We start from the raw sequence: 26113 nt of genomic DNA, 5'->3' as shown, positions 1-26113 counted from the left end.
CCTCATGATTTTGGCCTCAGTTTCTAACTTTGTATATTGGGATGCTCTCCCATAACCTGTAGTTCAAAATATATCAACACCTTGCACATTCAAATAAATTTGAGTTTGAACATACACCTACTTTTTTACACTTATATATGCCACAGATTCGAAAAGAATAACTTTAAATATAACTCTTCCATATAGATCCCAAAGAGAAACAAACTGCTCAAAGGTTCATGAGCGCAGAGAGACACATGGCTAGACCGCCGCCCCCCACCGCCAGATGCCCCGCCGTCTCCACTGGCTGAGGTGTGTGGGGCTCACACACTGCACTATGTTTATGAAGGTTGGGCTCTCGGGTTCTGCTCTTTATTTCTCCTTCTTAGACACCTTTAAATTCAGAGGAACAGAAAATAGAGGTACATTTCCCTTAAAGTTCCTCTGTAACAGAAATTCAACTTAACTTTTTAGTTGTCTTTCTGAAAACTTTCCAGTAAAATTTTACAGTCCCTCTTAAACATAACCTTTCCTTTGAGGCTGGTCTTGGCCCCCAAACCTTCTCCCACTATGAGCCCCAAGGTTATTTGACCCTCTGTTTTGACCATTGGTAACAGCTTTTCATTACAGTCATTTTTATACTAGTCCCATTCCTTCTACTGTTTTGTGCATTCCTTGACAGAACTGTTTTTATACTTGACATTTTGACCCCTTGATTTTGACTATTCAATGTTTCTCAACTTCCTATCCCTCAAATCTATTTCTCCCTTGTGATTTAGATGTCAATACGTGGCATCATGTACTTACTTTTCTGATTCAGAAACTAGGGTATCATCCTTAATTTATCCTTCTTCCTCACTACTACATAGATCAGTCACCAGTCCAGCACCTTCTACCTTTTAATTACCTTCAGAATCTAACCACATCTCTCTATTTCCAGACCACTCCCGTATAACTAACCACCACTACCTTTTTCCAGGACTTACTGCAGCATCTTCTACTTCCTTCATTATGATCTCCTACTGAAGTCCAAGCAATTTTGCTAATCTAATTATGTCACTCCTCAGCTTGTTTCCCTTGATATGAATGCAAATGCCTTGAGTTAGAAAAACAAAGTCCTAATACTTAACTCTACACATCTCTCCAGTTTTATCTCTTGTTATATGTCCCTATTTTCATCCCGTGCTCCAGCCATATTGAACAACAGTTCCCTGAAGGTAAACATTCATATTCATTCCCTCTCTTCCTGTTATCATCTCTCTCTGACTCTCCTTTGTCCTCTCCCCCACGTCTGTCTCTATGTCTCTCTCCATCTCTCATTGTCTCTTCCTCTCTCTTTCTCCCCATACTTCCCCTCCAGGACATTGTAGATGTCTTCCGTCTGCTTAGAACACATTTTCCATCTTCCTCTCTCACCTTCCCATTGCCATCAAATTTACTCCCATTTATCCTTTCGGACTCGCCTTAGACGGCACTTCTATCAGGATGCGTCTCCTCACTCCAAGGCTAAATGAGGTTCTTCTTCCATTTGTTTCCATAGCATTTTACCTTTCCAGTTCTAGTAGTGACTGTCATGTTTTATCCCTAATTATTTGTTTGCTTCCTCCGTGTAAGATAATGTCCTTGAGTACAGGGACTGTGTCTCATTCAGCAGGAAGTCCCAAGTACCCAGTCTGGCACAGTGAAAGTACTGAATAAATGACTGAACTCCCTGTAGTTCTAAGCAAAGTCATTGCCTAAGTAGGCATTTTAATCCCTTACACTTTAAATGATTTTACTAGTGAACATTGTAATAGGAACCAATCATGCAGAAAGAAAGTCTGGAGGAAAGGGACAGAGCTTATGGCCTCCTCAAACTTCCCAAGTAGATTCAAATTTAATGTTTGAAACAAAATCTTCTGCACAGTATTCTATCCTCTTGAAGTTTTCATCCTACAGGCTAATTCTGTAGCCATTTGCTTAAACTTCTCCAAGGACACAAAGTGACCTTGCCAAGAATCCCAGAATAAATAATGTCCACTGGGCCAGAGTCCTAGACTGAAAAAGTGCATATGTTGTTCCATACTTGTTTTGTTGTTGTTCTTCTTCTAGAACTCCTTACCAAGTAATTTCTTCAGGGTCCTCTAAAGAAAAGCACCAAAAACCTGCCACCTTCAAGTGGTAAACGTTTACTCCCTTTACCTCGACAGAATCGGGTTTAAAATTTAGATTTTTAAATGTATACATTCTTTCATAACTACATATTCTGAATACTCTGTTTAATAAGTCAAATGGCCAAGGATATTTGTCACACTAAGACCCATTATCCAGGTATACTTTACTTAATAGTAAAATATCAAAGAGCCTTGCTGTGTCACGAGTTAAGTGTTACTACATATAAATCAGGCCTGCTTTGTACATAGTGATAAATGGGGTGGGATGAGTCATTCACTCTTACTGTCATTCAGACGCCAATGATGTAGCTCTCCTAGCTTCTCCAAATTAGTTTTATTATGGAGTTCTGTCATTATAGCTGGATAAATGGGATGAATTCAGGTCTCACAGACCAAAACAAATTTAGAAACTAAGGCTCTTTTCTCTTCCTAGACTATCGCATTCGTAATTTACAGTCTCAAAATAGTGAAAATAAGTCTTACTTAAAAATAAGAAAAGTAGAAAAAGGCTTTGCTTCTGAGAAATAGAGAGGTTATTTATAACTCAGCCTCCAGAGAACTAAAGAACGAACAGAGGATAAATAGAAACCAGAGAGTCTGCAGATTTAAAATGTAACAAGTGAATAAATTACATGAGTTGTACCTTCACCCTGTGCTGGTACAGGGCGATAGTGACACTCACTGACGACACCATTAGTGACGTGTGATGCTTGGATGTGCTGGGTCACCACGGAGCACTAACTTTGCCCAAAGCTACTCACAAACTTTAATGTAGTGACTAATAATTGTAGTTGGGTTATACACACATTGGAAATGCAGCTGGCAAGGCTTACTGATATTAATATGAGCCAGAGGATCACAGAAAGGAAAACATACCCTGCATCATCCTGGTCACTTCTGAAGACTGTTTTTTTAACTTGGCTGACTGTGCCATGTTTTCTGAGTCAGATACAGGAGTAGAATAGAACTAGCCCAAGCACACTGTAATATACTTCATCTTAAAAAGAGGGCTTACATTTTTTAAGATGATCTACATGGATGGAATGTTAGTAAATTGTCATATGGCCCCAAAGTCACCACACCATATCAAGCTCTTGAGTGTTAAACTTTCTATAGGTTAGAAATTATAAACCAGGATAAATTAACAAGAATTCAAAATACATCAGTTAGCACAAATGAGCATTTTATTAAAGCTGAAAGATAACATTATTGAACATGGCGGCTGGTCTCTCAATGATGTTGAATAATTTTTTAAAACCCCAAACATATTTTTATAATTAAGGCAGAGAATATAGTTTTTAGCATACTGTAGTTTAAATAAATAATACTGTGTATCCACTTTAGAGTTTCTGCCAAAAACAAAGAAAAATAAGAGATATAATACCCATGAGCTCACCTTTATTTCAAAAGAATTCGGCAACTACCAACTTCATCTCTCAAGACCCAAGAAAGCTACTTGAGTTCTTGTGAATAAAGTGCTGTTGTCCCATTACCCAAGTGTGCCCCAGTATTTTTCATGTTAATTATGTAATCAAGTGATCACAGTCTTAGCTATAATCAGACTTGTCAAAACATTAAAGAAAGCAGAAGGTTCTGGGCTTACCCTTTCAGTGTTATGGGATAGTCAAACTGCCATTTGTTAGAATAACTACAAAGTAATTTGACTAAGAGTTTGGAAATTCATGAGTCATTTGCTGTCCCAGATTTTTACCCCTAAGTGTTATCAGATTATTAATATATATGCACGTTACAATCTGATGTAAATAAATAAATAAACAAAACAGGGTAGGGTGGGGTGGGGTGAGGAGACAAAGAATAGACTGTTTGAAAGCCAAAATATCAGGTTACTTACTTACACTGAAGAAGTAAGACAAGGAGAACATTGATAGTAGGCGTAACTACAGCACCCATCCCTGAAGACTGGGGAAACTTGTCAGGTCAAAGCCAAGAAATTCCAAATGGTGTACATGTTCCATTCCTGAAGGCAGACAACATGAGGTTGGATTTTATCATAAATGCATCACTTCACAATAGATCAAATTGGGAACTGGGGGGTGAATCTTGGAAACATCCTTATGCTATAGAATTAAAAGTAAAGAGATTAGGTTAGTAGATAGGTTTTGGCACCTAACAATAACAAGCATCAGTGTCCAGGCTGCTCACTGAATTTCGAAGACATAATAAAATGCCAACTCTTCACTGCAAACACTTGGATATCATGTCCAGGGTTTCCAGTACTGATAACTTCATATTACTCCTGACAGTCAGCTCAAGGTTTTTAAATAGAAAGGAACCAGATAGACCAGTATAAATACTGGAAATTACATTCTGCAACAGGCCAAGAAAATGAATAAGGGCATATGGATAGAGTGCTTTAGAAATGGGCAAAGAATTCCATCAATTCTGAAGGAAATTTGGTAAATTACCAGAAGACCACAGTTATTTAAATATAAAGAGTCTTTAAGAGACCAAGTTAGGATGATTTATCCATTTTTTTAAAACTTCTGCAAAAAAATTCTAATTCCAGGTTATTTTTTGGCCTACTACTTAATGCTGTATTTCTCAGCCTTCCTGATTGTGTCAATGAGTTCATTTGGGATCATTCTGCTTAAAAATTAGAATAAGCAATACATTACTTACAAGCTATGATTGCTGAAACATTATTTCTTGTTACATGCTACTTTGTAATATGTGCTGTCTTGGTCTGTTTGGGTTACTATAACAAAATACTGCAGATTGGGTAGTTTACAAATAACAGAAATTTATTTCTCACAGTCTGAAGGCTGGAAGTCTGAGATCAAGGTGCCAGCACAGTCACATTCTGAAAGCCATCTTCATGGTTCATAGCTGGTGTCTTCTCATTGTGTCTGCACATGGTGCAGGGACTAGGGAGCTCTGTAGGGTCTCTTTTGTAAAAGGCACTAATCCCATTCATGAGGGCTCCACCCTCATGACCTAAACCCCTCCCAAAGGCTCCATCTCCTGATACAATCAAATTGGAATTAAGATTTCAATGTGATATTTGGGGCTTACACAAACGTTCAGGCTATAGATTTGCTATTCCTCTTTATTAATGGAGTTTATCAATCAAATGCTGAATTAACTTTAAGACATAAAACACTGGGCTAAATATAGCTGGAATTGGAGCTAGTTTTAGCTTTTTCAATTATTTGGGGTGTTCATGAACAAAGTCACAACCCACATGAACCTGTTTCCTTGTCAATAAAATAAAGTCACATACCCTATACTTCCCATGAAAATTTTTAGGATGAATTAAAGTCAATAACAATTGTGCTTATTTGTAAAACACTTGTAAAAAAGGACATAGTTAAAACTCATATTCTGGTTGCATTGAATTACTTACATTGAAAAAGATTACATTTCAGATTACTTAATCAGAATTGTGACAGGGTGAGGAGGAACAAATAGCAAATGGCACAACAGGTGATGCAGAGTAGAGAAAGGAAAGAAAAAGGGCTGATGTGGATACAGATCAGGGGTGATAAAGGAGCTGGAAAGAAATGTAGATGAATTATAAGACATAGTGAAGAAAAAGAAAAAACAGGGAAAGAAGGAAAAACAGGGAAGAAGGCCACTCACTCCAAGATCTGAGATATTCCACATCCAAGATCTGCATCCGCTTTTGCTGCTTCTTAGAGAGCCAGATGCCCTTGGTCGCCTCGTCCCTACTTTTGAATGGGGAATGTGAGAGTTGGAAACTACTCCGTAATTTACAAAAGATGTGTTGCCCATAGTCTTTTAAGCTTTTATATCCACCAAATCAGAACCAGTATGTGGGCCCGGGGCTCTGACACAACGTGGACTTTTCCCATTCCCTCTTAAATTCTTCTACCCCATTAAGGGATACCACAAAACACTCCCAGTGAGGACCCTGCTCTGAACCCAGTCGCCGTCAGTTGAGATAAAGTGACAACACTGAGTGACTCCTGCCTCTTTAGACACAGGCTTACCTGTCCCCAAAAGTTCCCCTACCCCACCCCACCCCCACGCCCTTACCTTTGGTTCGTCCTGGAGCACTTAAAAATTTTCCTTCTTTGTGTGTGTTCCAATGGTCAGATGATCAGGTTCATACAGCTCTTTTAAACATTTCTAGGGCCAAAAACTCAACACCAGTATGAAGAGTATGTTTTCACTGTTTTGAGGAATTTGTCTTGTCTTGACAGAATTTCAAGTTAGAAGCTTGGTCTGATGCAAGACATACTCTAGGATTATAGAACAGAAGTAAGGACAAAAAGGAAAAAAAGCTAACGTTTCTTTTTCTCAAACTGAGCATATTTTTATTTTCCAGGATCTCCCCCTATCTTTGCTCTTTTTAAGGAAACTTTATCTTGTCCATTCCTACCATCTGCCTGTTAAGCTAGTTCATGGAAGCACCTCCCTCAAGTTTTGTGCCAAGTTGGAGAAAAGCAGCTACATTCAATTTTACCATTTATCCTCCTTGGTACTTCTGGTGAGAAGTTAAAAAAAAAAATCAGGTGAGAATTTTCGGTAGGACTATTAACAAAACACGAGGTTTTTTGGGGAGTTTAATGGCACCATCTTGGAACTCCCTAAGAGCAAGAGGTAGAGTCGCTTAAAGGCCAAATGAACTTCTTCACCAAGTGGCTCACACGTCAAGGGACTACCCTTTGGCTTGAGTTTATTAATAAAAAGTCTTCAGATGAAGATTTCAATTATTCTCTGACTCCACTCTAATAGAAAAATCAAGAGCAATGCATGTTTAAAAAAATGAAAAACTTCACTTAGTCTTTCTCAGTATTATAAACCAGGAGAACCTGATATTTTTTGCTGATCTTGAAGGGATCTTCATAAACTTAACATTAGAGAGTAATTTGTTAAATTCACCCTTTTTTGTTGTTTTTGTTGCCCTGATAATTCCTTTGTTTGTACTTTTCCTCCATAAAATAGGTACTCTGAACTAAAAGACAGTAAAGGAAGTAAAATTTCATTCAATTTTGTAGTATTTTTCATTGTATGTGGCATTTAGAAGTGATGACACTGGGGAATGTGATACATATCCATGGAAATCTGCAAATAATTCCCAATGAACAAACATCCTAATAACTATCTCACTGGTGATAGTAGATTTAAAATTGACATGGGGGGAAAGTAAATAGAAAAAGTTACCAAAAGGAGTGTGCAATGTATGTGCCCTTCTACATTTCTGGCAATGAAGATACTTGTAATAGAACGAATTTCTCATATTAAAACATATGCTAAATTTGTAAAATCTGAAAAGTTTATGACTCATACAGTGGTAGTATAATGTGAAGCAGAACAGATAACTGCATTTTTGCCTATGTGACTGGACAGTCTCAATGATTTAATCCCTAATTTAATCTTGGTCTGACTCCTAAGAAATGCCAGTTTTTAACACAGTTATGGATCATTAGTTGGATTGCTTGTGTCATTCATTGTGTGCTTTGGGGCGAGTCACAACTTTCTTCCTTCTGGTCTCTTTTTTTTCCTATAACTAGGGTATAGGCTCTGACATACATACCTCTGAGATTTGTTTTAAGGATAAAATAAAATAAATATGAGAATTGTCTAAAGAGTAAAGAGATGTCCATTTAAGAAATCATGGAGTAGTTTGTTGCCTACTCTGGTGGAGTACCCAGTGATGATGGAGATTTCTGATCTCACATGTACCCAAACTCTGGGCCAGGAATTGTGACACACATACACAATGGCAATGATAACTTAAATGAGCCTGTTACTATTCTAAAGTTTAGTCTTCTGTATTTGGAAGATGTGTTCGTGTACAGAATTGTCACCAGAAAGTGTTTATAGCAAACTTTTTATGTCAGAAGTTTATTTTATTGGTAAAATATTAAATAATATACAGAATTAAAAACTGCACTTACACTTCTGAGAAGAAATAAATCTTGGACAAATTATATGCTTGTTCCTGAGATTCCCTAAATTTATTCCAGTAGCTGTGCACTCAGACAGTACAAACCTTTATAATATAATCCTTTTCACAAAGTATTACAAAGTTTCTGCAGCTTCTTTAGTTGTACACACATACAGACATACACTCACACATGCATATACAACACTCATACACGTATACACAGTACCCACATACACGTACAAAGTATGTATGTGTGTGCATTAAAAACAAAGAAAATACAAGTCCCACATTTTAGTCTGCAGTGATAAAACTGTCTAGCAGAGGTCTCCAAATTGGTATATAGCAGAGTGAGTTGTCACACAGCTGCAAAGACTGTTTCTGTATTTCCATAGTAAACCTCATTTTCTGAGGTATGGTATCTGAGCCTTAAAAAAACTACATTACACTGAGCAAACCTGACATACAAGGTCTGGAATTTTAATTTTACATATATATTTATATATATATTTCTTTTTTAAACAATAGTTTTTATTTTCCCAAATCATTAGTTGAAAAAAAATGAGGTTTACTGGTTTGACCTATTATTTTTTTTTTTTTGCTTCTAAAACTCAAAATATCCTAGAAACTGTCAAGCAATTAGTTTTTAAAGTAGTCTAATTACCTTTGGTATTGTTAAAGAAAAATTCTAAAATGGCCAAGACATATACTGTACAAATTTAGTAATTGTCTTTAAAAGAAATGCCAAAGAAATGTTATCTTTTAACAAAATATGTATTTACAATTACAGCAGTTTTACTACAGGGTCACAGGTATAAAAAAAGGAAACCAGCATACTACATATAAATATGCATGATACGAAAAATACTTTTTACTTAAATTTGTATGAAAACAGGAGTGCTCCAAGTATTTCTTAAAAATTTTCTTCACTAGGTGGTGTTTAAAATTGAGCTAAGTGCTTTGCTTTTATTTTAAAGTTAATTTTCAAAAGGAGAAAAATGAAATAAAAAATAGTCTCTTAATTTAAAATATTGGGCAAGGGTCTAAGACAAAAATTCGGTCTTCATCAACTTTTTCAACTTTAGGACATGTTTCTCAGGCAAAATATTACTAATTTCACTGAAATTTAGCCTAATAAAGATACCATGAGATTAGACCAGTAGTTCCCACATTCTCTAATCTTTAGATTGTGGAGTGTTTTTCTCTTTGCTTGTGTGTCCTTTAACTAACACCACCACTTTCAAGGGTTTCTTTTTGTCATTACCTAAAGAATACGTCAGAACAGACAAAAAAAATAAAACCACAGTTTTTAAGACTTCAAGGAAAGTATTGCACTTGTACAGAAAAAAAAGGAGAAATATCTTTTAAACTAACTAGCAGAAACAATTATTCTGAGATTGCAAATAACACATGGTCTAAAAGGTCCAACTATTAAGAGCAAATATGGAGCCTGGAGAGCCCCCTCCAAACCTGGAATATTATTATAGTAATGTTAAAGCATTTTCTCCCAAGTGGGAGACAGTTAAGACTTTTTGCTTTAGATTTTTAACATCTTTCTAAGTTCTTGCAAAAAACTGTTTAATCTCATAATATACATTTTAGGAGGAAAACCAAGTCAGAACACAAAGTCCAACAAAAAAAGTAAGGCAAACATACCATATTATGATTACATAATCTCTGAAGTCATATTTTATGTACCCAATATTTGAAAGTGAAAGTAACACAAGGGTTATACCTTATTATTTTTAATCCAACTACTTTTCTTTTTAATATAAAACTACAGTTGAGTATAAAAATATGTCAGCAGATTATACAGCCAACAAAAATCACACACAAAAAAGTTAAGACTTAAGAGACCAATGAACTGGAAATAAGAATTGATTAGTCTACAAACTAGTTGGGGGAAAGAGAGGCAGAGACAATGACAGAAGGGACATGGACAGACAGAAGTGTGTGGGAAAGAGTAGACAAAATTTAAGAGATAACAAAGAAGTTTGTTACACAAAAGGGGAAGTGATTTTTGTTCAAAATCTGGGAGTGCTTGACAGTTGAAATGTTTTATCACAGTTTCAGAAATTGACCTACTTTAAAAAAACAAACACAAAAGAATAAAACAACAAAAACCAAAACCCAGAATCCTTCCCTTGTTACAGTGTATTCATTTTTTAAAAGTCCATTTCCAGTAAATTAAATTAAGTAGAATCCTGATAAGTGCATAGTAGGGGATTCAGTGACCTCCACCCGTTTGAGAAGCTTTTCTTACTGTCACTTGAGGTAATTTGAAGGGCCCAATTAACTGCAAACTGGCTTATCTGTACCAAAATGAAGTTATATGTTGTACTCTATGTGGCTTAGCAGAGGGCCTCTACATTTTATATTTTATTCACAATAAAAAGGACATCTTAGAAAACTAGTCATTCAGGTACCATTCTCTGTATGGGATAAAGGTTAATTCACAACAAATTTATACAGAAAATATACAAATGTAATGTAATGGGAGAAAAATCCCACAAACAGAATTAGGAACATATTTTTAAGAGTGCATGTGAAAGATATCCAGAAACTTACATTATAGCAAGAGAAAACTAAAAAGCTAGAAATATAATATTACATAAAAACCTTACACAAATCCCCAAATTTTAGGTTGTTGCAATAAATGTAAAAATATTCAAGGTGTCATTATTTGGCCTAGCAATACACTATGATTAAAAAGAAACACTAGCATATCACAGCTTCTTGGTCATATGACATTTGCTTTGTATACCAAGCAGCTCACTTTAAAAAAGCTGTCATATCCTAACATATCCATTGCAAGTAATACACAACCATGGTAAGGAAACCATTTGAGATTATGCTTTGGAGAACAGCAATGTGATACGACTGTTGACTTTAGTTTTGTTCAAGGAGAATTAATTACCTGCTTCTTTACATTACTCCATGAAACATGAACAGATTAGAAGACAGAGATTCTAAGACTAGAACAGCACTAGTCTGAGAATGAAATACCAAAACAATACTGTATTTCACTGACCAAAATTCCACTAATAAATCCTTGTATGACACTAAAACTCATTCTTCCTTAAAACAAAACAAACACATACCATAATACAATTCACAGCTAAAATATCCCTCTACCTCATATTTTACCTGCATAATCTTGTAATAGTATTCAGAAAATATTACCAAACTAATAAGGTACTAAAATCTGGTTTCAAGGTTTCCTTTTATTTTAAAGAGATGAGCTGTAAGTCTCTGTATTAGAAATACCTCTAACGGTTTTGCCCTAAGAAAATGGAGATGAACTATATTTTACTCAATTTTAAGTGATTTTTAAAAATACATAATAAAAAGTGTTGGAGAGCTACAACAGCTAACCAACACTTTCTCAATGCATTTTAAAAAGGCACCAATAAAGAGAAATTTTGTAAGTATTTAATACATTAAATTCAGGATCTTAAGAGACCAGTTACTGTATATTTTAATTATTTTGCAGAAACTGGAGATTCAAAAACATTTCTAAGATAACTTTTCTATGTACAAACTTCAGTTTCATCCCCTTTTCTTTTTCTTTTGCATTTGGGGAGTCTTCTGTTTCAGAATAATCTTCGTACATATAGTGCTTTACTAGAATAAAATATAAACTATAAAAGATGACCACAAATATAACTTATCCCTTTTTGTAAAGTGAGAAATTCAAAGTTAAAAAAAGAAGTAATACAGCCAGTACCTTTTATGATATAAGTTTTGTCTTGAAACCAGAGGAATACAGTTTTCTGTTTGTATTTTTTGCTGCCTTTCCTGTTCTTTCTCTACCTTAAGGAATCATTCTGGAGACAGAATGAAGTAACGTTCAGAAAATAAATAAAACATAATTTTCATTTAAATGCCTTCACTGATGTAGATTTTATCAAACACTTATAAAATATCATAAAGACTTCGTGGTTTTGTGGTTTGCATAACTGGGACGAAAAAACTGTAAATAAAAACGGTATCAGACTCACTTAAAATATTCCTGTCTTTCTACATTTGCCAACAGGTGATCATTTGCTTTCTGTATCTTCTTATTCAAAACTAATTTGTGTTTTTTTCACTTTGGAGGTTATGAAAAATCAGCTTAAAATCTTTTTTTTTTTTTTTGGACTGACTTTTTTGATTTGTTCTGGAAGTAAACAGTAAAGACCCCAGATTTAAGTCTATTAGTCGCCACTAGTTCTGAAGATACACTAGTAACTAAAAATATTTCCTAATACAGTCTGGTAAAGTAAATCTGCTAAATTGCTCAGGAATTAACTGCAATTTTAACTCTCTCTCCCTTTGTTTTTACAACACATCTGATCACTCTAATTGCTTTTCATGAATTTTGTTTAAAAGAATGTGTATGTACACACAAATACACACTATGATGCATACATACTTGTATGTATGTAGAGAGACACCCCCTACCTTGTAGCCAGACCTAAATCTCTTACTCTCCCATTTTGTCCCTCCAGAAAGTTCTCAACACTGGAATGTTTCAACAACTCAAAATCTCTTCCAATCTGCTTATTGGTAATTTTCATTGTTTTTAAAAGCCAGATTACAATGGCTCTTTAAAAGTGATTGACCACTATTAGAGAGATGCAGCACACTTCTCCAACAGGAACTGGCAATAAAATTCTGGGCAAAATTAGGGCAGAGCGATGTGATACATTTCTGAATTTTTGCCAAACTGGAAAATACAGAGGCTAACCCATTTTCAAGCTCCTCAAAAAAAGTGTAATGTAAAATCTCACCTAAATAAACCGGGAATATAACTGTTGTGTAAAACTTGATTTATTTGGTGTCTGAACCCCCCAACTTATTTTTAGGTATTACCACTTTGCATATTTCCTTTTGTGAATTAGAGCCAGCCAGCAAGAGCTTCCCAGAAAGCACTGTGTCCATAAAAATTCTTTCTAACCTACACGTTTGAATTGACCTTGTCCTCATTTGTCCCTGCAATACCCTGAGCCACCGTTACCTCTTTCTGATCCTCACATCATGAAGCTAAGAAAGTACAAGTATAGGCTGGTAACAAATACACTCTCACAAATAGTCCCTTCAATGAAATAGATTCCCCAGAAGATGAAATCAGAAAAGGAGAGTGCATTAGTGCTGTCTCACAGGAGTAGTATACAACTAACTCTTCAGGTCTACCTAAATTCAGTTTCATCCCAGGGCAGGTAGGTACATGACTGCTCATACATTGAAAAAAAAAAACCACAACATAGTAGGCAGGAAGAAGATTCATAGATGGCGCCAGCAAAAATTCACACGCAGCCAAAGTTATGAACATATTGACTGCCATCCAAATGTTTCCTTAAATTGAAGTAAAACACAAAATCACTAATCTTAAATTATTTATTCCCTTCCAAAAGGAAAAACAAACAAAATTTCATTTATGTGTGGTTAGAGTGGGTGGGGTAAGGGAGTCTCAAAGACATGCTTCACCTTAAATAAACTGTACATTTGTAATGTACTAAAGCATGCAGGAAAAAAAAAATGAGAGTTGACATTCTATTTAAAACATTTCACATCTCTCTTTTGGTGCATTCTCTTAGATTTAAGGGAATCGTTTGGATTCCCTTAAGAGAGAGCTGCGTTGTAACCATTTTTGCTTAGCTCTAGCTGAGTTCATGCTTAGAAGTTGTTTAAATAAGCAGATGGTAAGCAAGAAAATGACTGAAGAGCAGTGTTAGGGCCAGACTTGCTTATCTATCCACAGACCTCTAGTTTTGCTATTTCTCATAACATTTTGTGTTAAGAAACATAGTTTCAGTATCCTATTTAATGATTTTTTTTAGAGTAGTTATCAGTTACTACTTAACAGAACTTCAGTATTCATAAATGGTTATTGATAAGCCAGTCATGTTCAGGCCTGTCCTTCCTAAACAAATCAGCAAGTTTTGCCTCCCAAGAGTGTCCCCCAAAGTGACTTTAATCAGTCTCACTTGTTTCCTTCCCTCCAATGCTGTTGGATTGCAAAGAAAACACAGAGCACCCACAGAAATGAAATGAAAATCTGCACATGAAATATGGCAACATGGGATTGAGATTCACTTCTGACAAGTACAGGACATAGTCACTTTCACTTGGAGGTTCAGTCACATTCTAGACTCCAAGAAGGATAAAAATAAGTTTTGTTTTTCGTTTCATCTATAGTTCGATGTATAGGTTACAAAGTTCCCCTTTCCTTGCACCAAAAGTGGGAAATATAATTATTGAACAAATACTAGAATAAATAGCCCTAGTTCCATAACCTATGGCATTCAAGTTACCACATTTCAGTCAAAATAGCAATTGCTCTAAGATGTTGAAGAAAAGAGCCTATAGCAAGATTTTTAAGACCTTCCACTAGAAGAGTACAAAAAGAATGGACTATGGACGAACACTGGGTGGTCAGAGCTTGAAAAAAACTCGTGAAAAGAGAAATACCAGAAAAGAGATTTCTGAGTAGATTTTTTCCCCCTACTGTTAGCCTAATTATATTTTTCTGCTGACTTGTTAACACTGATTAAATGTTAAAGTGACAATCACAAGCATACTTTCAGAAACAAATACATATACTATGCTGCCATCACCTTACAACTTTTAAAGGAAAACTTCCCAAACAAATTTATGAAAAGTAGAGGTCCCTTCTGGAAACTGTTGACTTAGCCATTCTTAGACCATATGTTATTCTGAAAACTACATAAAAACACTATTAGTTAAAGGTGTTAAAAGTAAGGCTGCCAGGGTGTCTATAAAATGCCAGTCATCAAAACTATGGAAAAACAGTGCTTAAGTTTAGAAAAATAAGATCATAGGACCTCGGATGTACTGTAGGTATCCTTAACTACCTGTAGTTTAAAAGTTTTACTATGTGGTACAGTGTGTAACATACTGTATTATAAATTCCATAGGGGAAGTAAACATACAATAACAACTCATCCAAGGAGTTATCACTGAAAATAACAATGCGTTTGTGTTCCATGATCTCTAGAGGGAAAAATAAGTTTACATTTTGAAACATTCTTCTTTAAAGAGTAAAATTGCTTGTACCATTTCAACTGCACAAATCCTACCTGGAAAACTCTCAACATTCCTGCCTTCAGATCATATTCCTGAACATCAGTGGCAAATTAGAATCTCTTAGGTGAACCTATATGAATGAAGTGATTTTTTTTTTCCAAAGCATAATATGCCTTATATCTATGCATGGCAGAAATGAACTGCTCTTAAATTCCCACAAAATATAAACTAGCCAAGTTATCAAGAAAGAATATCCCCTGTCCCTTCTCTCTTCTGCTTCTTTCATATTGTTATTAGGCAGAGCAAATGACACTGCATCCACAAAGTAAGGATTAATGACAGTAATAATATTTAAAGAAAAAAAAGGTATGTTAACATCTGAGGGAAGGTGGGACTGTAAGTGCAGTATTTCTTCATGTGCAGTTCGTTACTTCATAGGGGTCCCCTTTGGAATGGAAAGGCCTAGTGGAATGTATGCTCCCCTCGAACAATGTGTGATGAAAACTCATAACGGTCCTGGCTTCTGTAGCCACAGATGTTGCATTCCAGTGGGTCCCGGTAGCCATGGCAACCCATGTGAATGGTGTACATGACATGGTCTAGGAAAAGGACTCGGCAGTGCTCACACTTGAAGGCCCTAATCTGTTCTCCTTCTCCATTGAAGACCTTGTAGATGTCCTTCAGGGAGCCCTTGGGAGCTTTGGGGGTACCCAAAGCCTTGACATCCTCCTTCATGTAAGCTGGGCTTTGTTTCCTCTTGGGGTTTAAGGCAGGGTTTCCTTGGTAGGACTGGTGGTCATCATGGCTGCTCTCTGAGTCAGTAGAATCCAAGCAGCTATTGCTGGGAGAAGCCTCTCTTTCCTGGGGTCGACTCTTTGGTCTGATGAGAGAGATAGGGCCGTCCATGTTGTTTTCATGACTATCGGAGGTTTCCCTGCTAATGGGTCTTTCTATCCTATTTGGATGATAGACCTGAGAATAAGCTGAGCTTATAACTGGGGCCACCTCAGCGATTGTGCTTGGCGGGTGCTGCATCAGAGGGTGAAGGGCCTCAGCTCCAAGGTAGGTGATTGCATTGTTGATGGCTTGGTCCATCATATGAGACTGCATCAGCTCAGCCTCCTTCTCATATGTTAAGTTCATATCAAAGTGAATGTCTGGGTAGCTGAATCGCATGAGCTTTTCCCCTGAGAGGGTGGGGGGAGAGAAGCAAAAGGCAAAAAAAGCACGCAATAAAATTAGTGATGCATTGAAAATATCAAAGTGCAAAATTAACTGATCACCTCCATCTTCTATGATATGGTGCATCTTATTCTTTAGACCAAGTGTTTGGGCTCTTTAATTCTGCTGAGATTCACAAATACATTGAACCCGTAAAAGGGATTAGTAATGCACATTTCACAAGCCATTTGCACTTGTTCTAATGCCATCATGAAAATTCATCTAGCCTAAAAGTTATGATTGGGTATGTGATCTTATTTTCATTCTCTATCAAAGTTTCCATAGAGCTCGGCCACTGTAAAACAAAGAAGAAATACTACGTGAAAATAAGTCAGAGACTATGGCTTGTTTTTGCATATTTTAACCATCAGTGACAATGCCACAAAGATCAGAAAATTGTGAGTGATCTGGTTACAACATCTGTCACCTCACTTGTGACAGGCTGAATTTGTGTAAGGTCAATTTTGTTGACTTAACTGCTGTATTAAAAAAAGTTATAGAGCCAGTACTGTCATTCTGGACAATTCAAAAAAATCACTATTGAAGTACTGTTAAAAGCTAGATTGTCTGGTATTTTGAGAGAAATTTAGAGTTATTTAGAGCTATTTCCAAAAGTACTTACTTATAAACTAGGAAAATATTGTGTTTGTTATTTTGCTTCTTGAAATGGGTAACTGCCCACGTTTACATTACCTCCTCTTTATTCAGATATGTGCTGGTATGTACACCCACTGTTTTAGTTTTCCATATTTTTTCTTGATTGAGGAATATTTACAGTTTTCTTGTTAATATTCACTTCAACAGACTTAATTTCACTTCAACATTTTACTTCATAATATACAAACATTAACCATAGGAGTTTGTTAGGTAAAACAAGAAATTCTATTTTTTCTCCTACAATATTGCCAGCTTTGGAGAGAATACTGTATCTTTCTAAAATTCTGCCACTAACACATTGTGGTCTCCTCCTAATTACATACTTATTTGGATAGGTAACTCTTACAGACCAATGCATCTTAAATATACATGTGGACTTCTTATAAATGTTGAGCATGTTGCTGTAGATAGCTGCTTTACTTGGGATGCCGACAGGAAGTGTTGATCCACAGAACTGCATTCCGGAAAAGTGCTTTCAGGTAGATAGTTATTATTTCAGGTTTGAAGAAGGTCCCCAAAATGAGATGAGGGTAATGATCAGAGTAATGAAAATAGAAGAAAAAATGATGAGACATTATCTTGTGGCATCCAATTTAAGACAAGGCAATGTCAAGAGTTTAAAAGTTAAACTTAAAAAAAAATTAGATTTATAACCAAAAAAATTTCAAAATTAAAAAAAAAAGTTAAGCTGGATAAACCTGATCTATATTTTCAAAGACTTTACAGTTTAGAGAGAGTAACAGCAATTTAGGGATCATTTATAATGCGATGTGATAAGTACTATGGGATCAAATAAAAGGCATACAAAATTCATTATGAGAGGAGTTGAAGACTTCTTGAAGGAAGGGGCATCAGAGATAAGGATGTGATGGCAAACATTTGCCAAGTAAAGGCACATGGGGGGTGGAGGAGTTGGCAGGAAGGCTGAGAGGAAAGAGGGCATGACTTGTTCAAGGGATTACTTATACTTCACTACGGCTGAGAGTAGAAATAGATGAGAGAGATGAAATCAGATAATACAGGGCTCATTCGACAGCTAAGAAATTTGAATTTTATCCTGAGGCAACAAGGGTTGAAAGGGTTAAACAGAGAAGTGACTTGACTAGAAATTTATTTAGCAAGACAGTTTAGGAAGTTGTTTCTGTAGCAATCATGGTGGCCTGAATTAGCACAGCAGTAGTGGAAATGGGGAAAATTTGACTGGATGGAGAGAAGTTTAGAAAATATGGTTGCTAGGGCTTGGTGATTATCTACACATAAATAATAAGAACGAGAAAGAAGTTAAGCATGAAGCCTGGGTTTCTGGTCTGGGAAACTTGGTAGATGGTGGAGAGATGATGATTAATTCAGGATGGGGAAGACTATGAGTAATAGTCATGTCCAGTCAGTACTGAAAGATAGTCTCAAACTCAGGAGAGAGAGATCTGGACTTGAGATGTAGATATGAGAGTCATCAGTTGATAGAAATTAACTTTTGAAGCCACAGGAATAGATGGTATCACCCAGGCATAGGTAAAGTGTGAAGAAGAAAAGGTCATAAATAGAATCTGGGAGGACACAAAGACTGTTATGTCTGCTATTAGACCCAGGCAAGTAGGATTCCTGCGCTGGGCCCATGATTAGAGAGCTTGGGCCTTGTTCCTCCTGGAATGAGGACTGGGTAGGGCTAAGGGAATATGCCTGTTTGGAGCTTACTCCCTAGACCACTCTGGGTGACCAAGACCCCAGAATTCCTTGCCAAATAGCTCTCAGCTTGCACCCAGAGTCAGCACAATCCTCTTCAAAGGGCCCAACCTTCTGAATACCGGTTGTGCTGCTGGCATGTATACTCTTTATACACAATCTGAGGAATGACCAACACACTACCCTTTATGTGTTGTAGGAGGGGCAAGTTCTTTTAACTTGGATCTACAGGCAGAAGAGTCCACACCTCTGTGCATGAGGCCTCTTCTGGTACTAGACCAGGAGTGGGTCAGGAGAGGAATGTGGCTGTAGGCCAGGGGTGGTTCTGCCCAGGCTGACAAGGTCTGGGGCAGAAAGCCAAGGAATCTGATAATTCTGTATTTATTTGAACTCTTCCAAGTTAGGAGGGTTGAACAGAATAGCTTTCAGCTTGATTCTGGCTTCCATTAGTACCTTTGCCCCGGCTACATAACTGTGAGTGGTAAATCCCTAAAGAAAATTGAGAAGGAGCAGCCAGAGAAGCTGGACGAAACGCAAGAGAGACCAGTGGCATAGAAACTAAAGAAAGAGTGTTTCAAAAGGAATGAACTACTCAGTAGTGGCGAACGCTCTGTAAGAGTTATGTAACCGTCTAGAAAGGGTGCCCTGGACTTGGCACTCTGGAAGTTAGTGGGGACCTCAGTGAGAATGGGGGGAAAAAATATGGGACAAAGCCAGGTCGCACAGACTGGAGAATGAGAGTAAGAAAGCAAGAGCTGCAAGCACTGGCAGCTCCTCCGCAGCCCTGCCTCAGGGGAGAAAGGGAAAGCAGGAGACTGGGTTTGAGGGAAGATGTGCTTTGATGATGAGGGTTTTCCCATTCAATGCCAAAAGGAAAACACTACTAGATAGAAGAGGGATGAAAATGTAAGTGGGAAAGAGGAAAATAACAGGGGAAGGTACATGGGGGGCTTGAATGGAAGAATTACAGAACGTGAGGAATTAACCATGACCAGAAAGAGGGATAGTTCTTTCACTGAAATGAGAAAAGAAGTATTCATGTGGATGCACATGATCTTACGGGATTAGTGACATTATAGTGAAATTATTTCAACTGATTTTATTCTCTGTGAGTCTAGATCCAGTATCATCAAGGAGTGAGATACTGTGTTTGCAGAGAGTAAAGAAAGAGCGAATGGCCATAGGTTTGAGTATGAGAGAGAGTCTATTCAGGGATGGATTAAAGGTGGGATGTCACACTGTATGAATGGGACAACTGATATGTGAAATCACTTATTCATTTATTTAGAGTGACACCAATTTGTGAGGCTGTAGATTTTCTCCAAAAATACTTGAAGCTATGTATACATATGGAAAAGATGCTTAGTTGGTTTCACTAGAGGGAGGGGTTTCACCAGGAGAAGATAATGAAAGGACAGTAAAACAAGAGTCAAGAATATTGGCAAGAGTGATGAACCACAGTGTCTAAGCTAGATAAGGAAAGAAAGGAGAACACAAAAAGATATGCAGAAAGTTCAGGGACCATTGACCTGGAGGGCTTGATGAGGTCAAAGAATAGTATTTACCTGAGGGACATAATAAAAAGGAATTTATGGTGAGTGTAGAATGATGAAATTTGTCTTGGAAGACATCATAGAGCCAGTTTCTGTGCAATTATTTGTTACATATCACTACCAGGATGGAATCCAAACAAAGAAAAAATACCATCAAATTCCTGATAAAAATATGTTACTTTTAAGTCAAACTGTAATTTTTAAAAAAACCTGTCCGTTTTCCAAGGAATGTTGGTCAAATTGGGAGTAGCACAGGGAACATGAAAATATTACAAAAAGTAGAACTAAATAAATTCAGAAGACAGAAAGAATAATAATGAATTTTTATTACACTATATTAGTATCTAGTTGAGATATAAGCATTTAATGGACAACCATTAAATTAATCAATGTTAAAAAAAGATGAAATGGCATTAGAAAAAGAAAGTTATATATAAAAAGGAGGAAACAGAAATAGAAAGAAAACTTACCTAAGGGCCCAGGGCAGGACTTTGGCTTAAAAGTGACCTAGTATATACCGATCCCTCAGGGCTACTCTTTAGCTTTTTTTCAGTGAGGTCTATCAATAAATCTCTCCAGTTTGTCTTAAAGTGATATGTTGGTGATTTGTTAGTTCTTCAACTTTAGACTGAAAGGAAATCTTCTCTAAGCATTTACTGGAGTAATAGAATTTAGTACTCTTTCCTCCCTGAAATAACCAAGGAGAAGACTTTCTCCCAGGCACCACTCAATTCACATCAGGGTGTCCACAATGCTCTGTGACACTGGAATGTGAGAGTCTGCTTGAGTATTTTTATCTAATTTTTATTACCCTGTTTAAAGTATAAAAATGGATATATTACATATATAATTAATGACAATCCTTTATGTAGAATTTCTATTTTTCACACATTTTAGAAAATGTAGATAGATGTTTTTTGCATCCTCAGGGATATTTAGTAAGTTACACTATGCAGAATGATGCCAACTCTGAGTGTAACAAAGAATACCTAAGAGCTTGGAAGTGAAAAAGGAAATTCTAAATACATCATATTTAATCTTTTCAATTCAAAATCATATGCTGGATGAAAACAACGATCAAAATATAGATCCAAATTTGAGACATCTTGAATGTACTTAGTGGCATGATTTTTCCAGTGCAGAATTTTAGAAAAAAGAATAAAATAATTTTTCTTCATTGTAGATCAACTAGTAAAAGCATTAATGTCATGAAAGAAAACAGTTTAAAAAACTGGCACTAATGCAAACTTAAAAACAGATTATAAAACTTGCTTATAGGCTACACCATTTCCCTTAATTAGAAGTATTTTTTAAAATAAATGAACGTTTTTTTACATGCTATTTCACTTTACATATCATTTCATTTTGAGATGGGAACTTACTTTCAAAACCTTTCTTTTATTGCTCTTCCATAGGCCCATATGCCTGTGTGTGTGTATATAAGCATGTATATATGCAATGGCATAAAGTAGAGAACAATAATGGAGAAAAAGGATGGGTATTTTTTTCATGAAATAAAATACACCATATATATTTCTAATATATGGAAACATGCCTTTGCCCACAAACCATTTTTTAAGGAAATAAAATCATTTGAAATGCTTACCCACAAACTTTTGTGGAGTGGAGCTTTTACGTTTTCCCATATTCCCTGTGAGCTTCTCTATAACAGCAGGTCTCTCAAAAGGCACCAGAGAAATATTGTTGTCCATAATAGGCTCTTGTTCCTTACAATCTTCCATAGGAGGTACTATGTAAAACCATACAAAATATGCAATCTGGTAACTTCTTCATTTTAAAAGATAACAAGGCTGGATTTGTCACCTGAGTATGTATTATACAGACATAAGCTAGTATGCGTGAATAAAAGCAAATTGAAAGAATAACTCCAGTACTAAAATACACTCTAATTTTACACACACATACACACACAAAGGATTTTGTTTTTATCCGTGTCGCTCTCAGATCAATGACATAAACTGTTGCCACAATTTGTGGCAAACATGTTCATCTTGTTTCTCATCTTATTCCTCTGAAAGTGTTTTTTAACATTGATTAAAATCAATACTAGTTTAAGACTACATTATTCTCAAGGTTTTGTAGTTTATTTTTCTGAAACGATTTAAGCACGTCAACTTGTTTTGGAGGAAAGCTTACACAGACACACAGAATAACAGCACAATACTTCACCTCTTTTTTCACCCATGCATTTTCCTGTAGCAGATTTTCTATTTGAGGAGCTGAGGGAGCTGTTAGTCCTCTTGCAGGACCTAAACACCTGCATAAAGCAGCCCTCGTGAAGGACTGATGCTGACCAAGTATGTCTATGCGTAGTGAACTGTGGCAGCTTTCTGACTGTGATTTATTTTAAAAAGAGCTCTTCAGCAAAATAATCTGTTTATCTGTTTCCAAACTGGCATATTTGCTTACTAAACGACTACTCTAATTCATCTGATAGAAATTCTCTAATGCTGCTCCTTCTTCATCCCACTTGTCTAAGTTGCTATGGGCTAATATATTAGCTCATAGATACTAACATTAGATATTGACATTCCAAGGGTAGACAAGGACTTATAAAAGCTGTTTTGGAATAGAAATACTGTCAAAGGATGTTTAAGGATAGAGTAACATCTGAGACAGGTGAAATTGGTTGACTGAAACCAATGTTCACAGGAAAGACCATAGTTATCACTTCTTAATTATTGCTGCTTTCTCCAACTGCACCTATGTTTGGAAGCCTAAAGGTTTCATACCTCAAGATAGCTGTACTTGTTCAGCATGTACTGTGAAATGATCTATTCTGCTTTTTTTTGTTTATAAAGGATAGTTCCACTGTGTGAGACACAACGCATCCCTATTTACAAGAGTAGACACTAAAATAATGTGAGAAAGCAAAAGATGAAAGTTCAGAAAATGCAGTGCACAATTCAGGTGATCTATTTAATAACTAATATAGGTTGCTGATTTTGAAGAAATGAAATATGGCATCAAAAATATGTCTTCTTAATTTAGACATCTTTAAAGAAATCAATATTCAGCCTAAGGTATGAGTTAACCTAATGTAGTCTAGTGGATGGACCAGAAAAATGCATTCTTCAATCTCTACTTTATAAGAGATCCTCTGGCTATGACTGGCAAGGGATTCTGCAATCACTGAATGTTAATTTGTAAGAAAATTCCAATATGAGAGTCAGAAACAAGGAAACAAGGTCATTTTCCATATTGATGTAATTTGTGACATTGTCAAGGTGAAAAAGTATGCCCCAAGATGTTACATAAAACATTGTTCTCTTTTAGCAACAATTAAAATTTAAAACAACAACAAAAAAATAAACAAGAAAAGCAAAGGATGACCATAGAATTCCAACAAGGTTGGTGGAGGGGACTGGAGGATGGAACAGCAGCGGTGATGTGGCAGGGAACAATATAATTAGATATAAATTATTGTCAAAATACCTTAACTTTTGTTTTGGATGGTAGATTCACAGGCACTTATTACATTATTAAAAAAAACTATGTAACTAAAAATCAGGCCATGCATGAACGGACCAAAGATGAAAATATAACATGGACCAAGATCCAAAATGAAAGAAGAAAAGAAAAAAGTTTGTTGTTATAAATTTTGCTAAAAAACAGCAAAATTGGTTAAAAGGGTTTGCCCCAAATTGAATATACTAATTAGTTTTGAAATGAGTAGTCTAAAACTTTGCAGTTTTGCTCTAAGTCTCACCTTGAATTTTCATATTTGCACATATTTAACACTCAAAACGAAACCTGGGTGTGGGAACTGTCCCACACCACATCCACCTCAATTCAGATGATTTGTCCCAAGTTCAATGAAACTCATGTGAACTGAAAACAATGACTTCGGCAGAGCCCCAGTCTAACTTCTACTTTACAACAGCCCTTTACCTATCAAATATTGATCTTGTTTCTACCATACTGGCAATAACAACAACTGATGAATACTATGTGCTAAGCACCATTTTAAGGGTTTGCATTTAATAAAACATTTAATCTTTTCAACAACCTCTCTCAGATGGGTACAACTACCACTTCTATTTTACAGATGGGGAAACAAAGACCCAGAGATACCTTAGGGTTTACATCTAGTTAGTGGGGTATATATGAGTTTAATCTAAGTGGTCTGGCTCAGAGCCCAGGCTCTTAGCCACTATGCTATTCTTTATAGACATAATTTGAGTGTTGACTTTTTATTAACAAGTTTGAGAAATGTTTAAGGTCTGCCATTGGGAAAAGATCTGATATACTTTCTCAATTGCATAACTAATCTGAATTTTTTTACTTTCATGGATCTGGTTGCAAGTCATCAAGATGTTTCTGGATATATACTACTTGAAACACGAATCAAAAGTGCACTGATCACATCGTAATTAGAGACATTTATCTAGGTTAAGAAAACACCAATATAGTAAGCTCACTTGTTACAGCAAACTTCATGACCAAATATCTTACTTGACCTTACTTTTGAAATTATAACTGGGATAAAAAATATATTCATACTTTTATTATTTCATTATCTCATTGATAAATTTTAAAAACAGAACTATCTATCTGTTCCTAACATAGCTATTTTTACCAAGAAACTACTCAAAATTTTTACCAAGAAACTACTCAAATTATAAGAAGACACAGTCTGAGGGGGGCCTCAGTAGGTCACATGCCCACTCCTTGGACCAGGAGAAGGCAGGGGACCTAGTCTGAGTCCTGCTGTGGCTTCACGCAATGGGAGACAGTTTTCTAAAGGAAAATGGAAGTCTAGCTATAAAAAGAAGGAGGAAGGTATGTTAGGCAGAGAAAACAACAGAGGTCTTTTGCATTGTCACAAATTTTCTCAGGTTGCCAAATCAAAAATAAACTTCAGTTTCATATTTTCTTGATAACATTGGACAGTGCCAATACTTGCACTGGCTTCTGTGAAATCACTCTTTCCATTTCCCCCTCTCTGCTCTCACTCGTCTTCATGGCTCTTTTTGTCCTTTCCTGGTGTGTTCTGATCTATAGATATCTTATTCCATACTTAACCCATTATCAACTTAGAAAACCAGTTACTTCAGGCTACTGCCTAAATAATAATGGCCCCTACATCTTTATTTCCTACCCAGACCTCTCTAAAGAGCTGAAGATCTATATATTAAATTTCCTCTTAGACCATTTCACTCGTTTCTCTCTCACTGGTACCTAAAAGATCTGTTCAAAACCTGAAATCTCCACTTCATGCCCCAAACTTTCTCCTGCTTTCCTAACTTCCATTTCAGTGAATGGTACTGCTATCTAGCTGCTCATCCATGCTAGATACCTGTGGAAAATCCAAGATTTCTTCCTTTCACCCAGTTTCCTGTCCCCACACTCTTACCTTATCCCTCCCCTCCCCTTATATACACACATGATGGTACCAAGTGTTTTAGATTCCACACCTACAGTTGCTCTCAGTTTCTACTCAACCAATCAGGTGGACATTGCAATGGTCTGCCTGCCTCTATCTTGACTCTTCTATCTCCTACATTTCTAGCAATAAAGTCTTTATGTACTAAGTTTCTTTTAAGATAAAGTACACAATTCTTTGCTTAGCACCAGTGGCCCTTCATGCTCTATTTACAGGCTATTTCTTCTCTAGCCTTATCACCTTCCACCCTTTCTTGCCTTTACAAACTGGGCTCCAGTTGTACACAGATCCTGGTAGGTCCTCACCTCACTATGCTCTTTTAGACTTCTATTTCTTCATACACTTTGCTTTCTGCATGCAAACACCTTTCTCCACTTATTTAACTGGCTCTATTGCCTTTCAAAACTCTCCTCCAACATAACTTCCCCTAGAAACTCCTCCTGCACACCCATTCTGATTTAGATATTTATATGCCCATAACACCTGTCATAAAGTGCTCAGTTGGTTGATTGGTTTATTTCTTCCAGTGTTGGTAAGCAACCTTAGGATAAGTGCTGCA

The 26113-nt window shown here is 36.3% G+C and overlaps 1 protein-coding gene across 20 annotated transcripts in view; it reads right to left on the bottom strand.

Moving 5' to 3' along the window:
- Positions 1–10370: 10370 nt before the first annotated feature.
- Positions 10371–26113, bottom strand: part of IKZF2 (IKAROS family zinc finger 2) — a 149332-nt gene continuing 133589 nt past the window's right edge. For all 20 annotated transcript variants that reach the window (XM_036926850.2, XM_036926855.2, XM_036926845.2 and 17 more), the window contains 2 exons: positions 21754–21897; positions 10371–16220 (listed from right to left, as the gene is read on the bottom strand). In XM_036926850.2, coding sequence (XP_036782745.1) covers positions 15496–16220; positions 21754–21897 — 869 coding nt within the window. In that variant the 3' untranslated portion in view covers positions 10371–15495. The remainder of the gene's footprint in view (positions 16221–21753; positions 21898–26113) is intronic.

This window comes from Manis pentadactyla, chromosome 6 (assembly GCF_030020395.1).
Source record: "Manis pentadactyla isolate mManPen7 chromosome 6, mManPen7.hap1, whole genome shotgun sequence".
Lineage (NCBI taxonomy): Eukaryota > Metazoa > Chordata > Mammalia > Pholidota > Manidae > Manis > Manis pentadactyla.
Note: the sequence above shows the minus strand (reverse complement) of the source record. Positions and strands in the feature narration are given on the sequence as shown.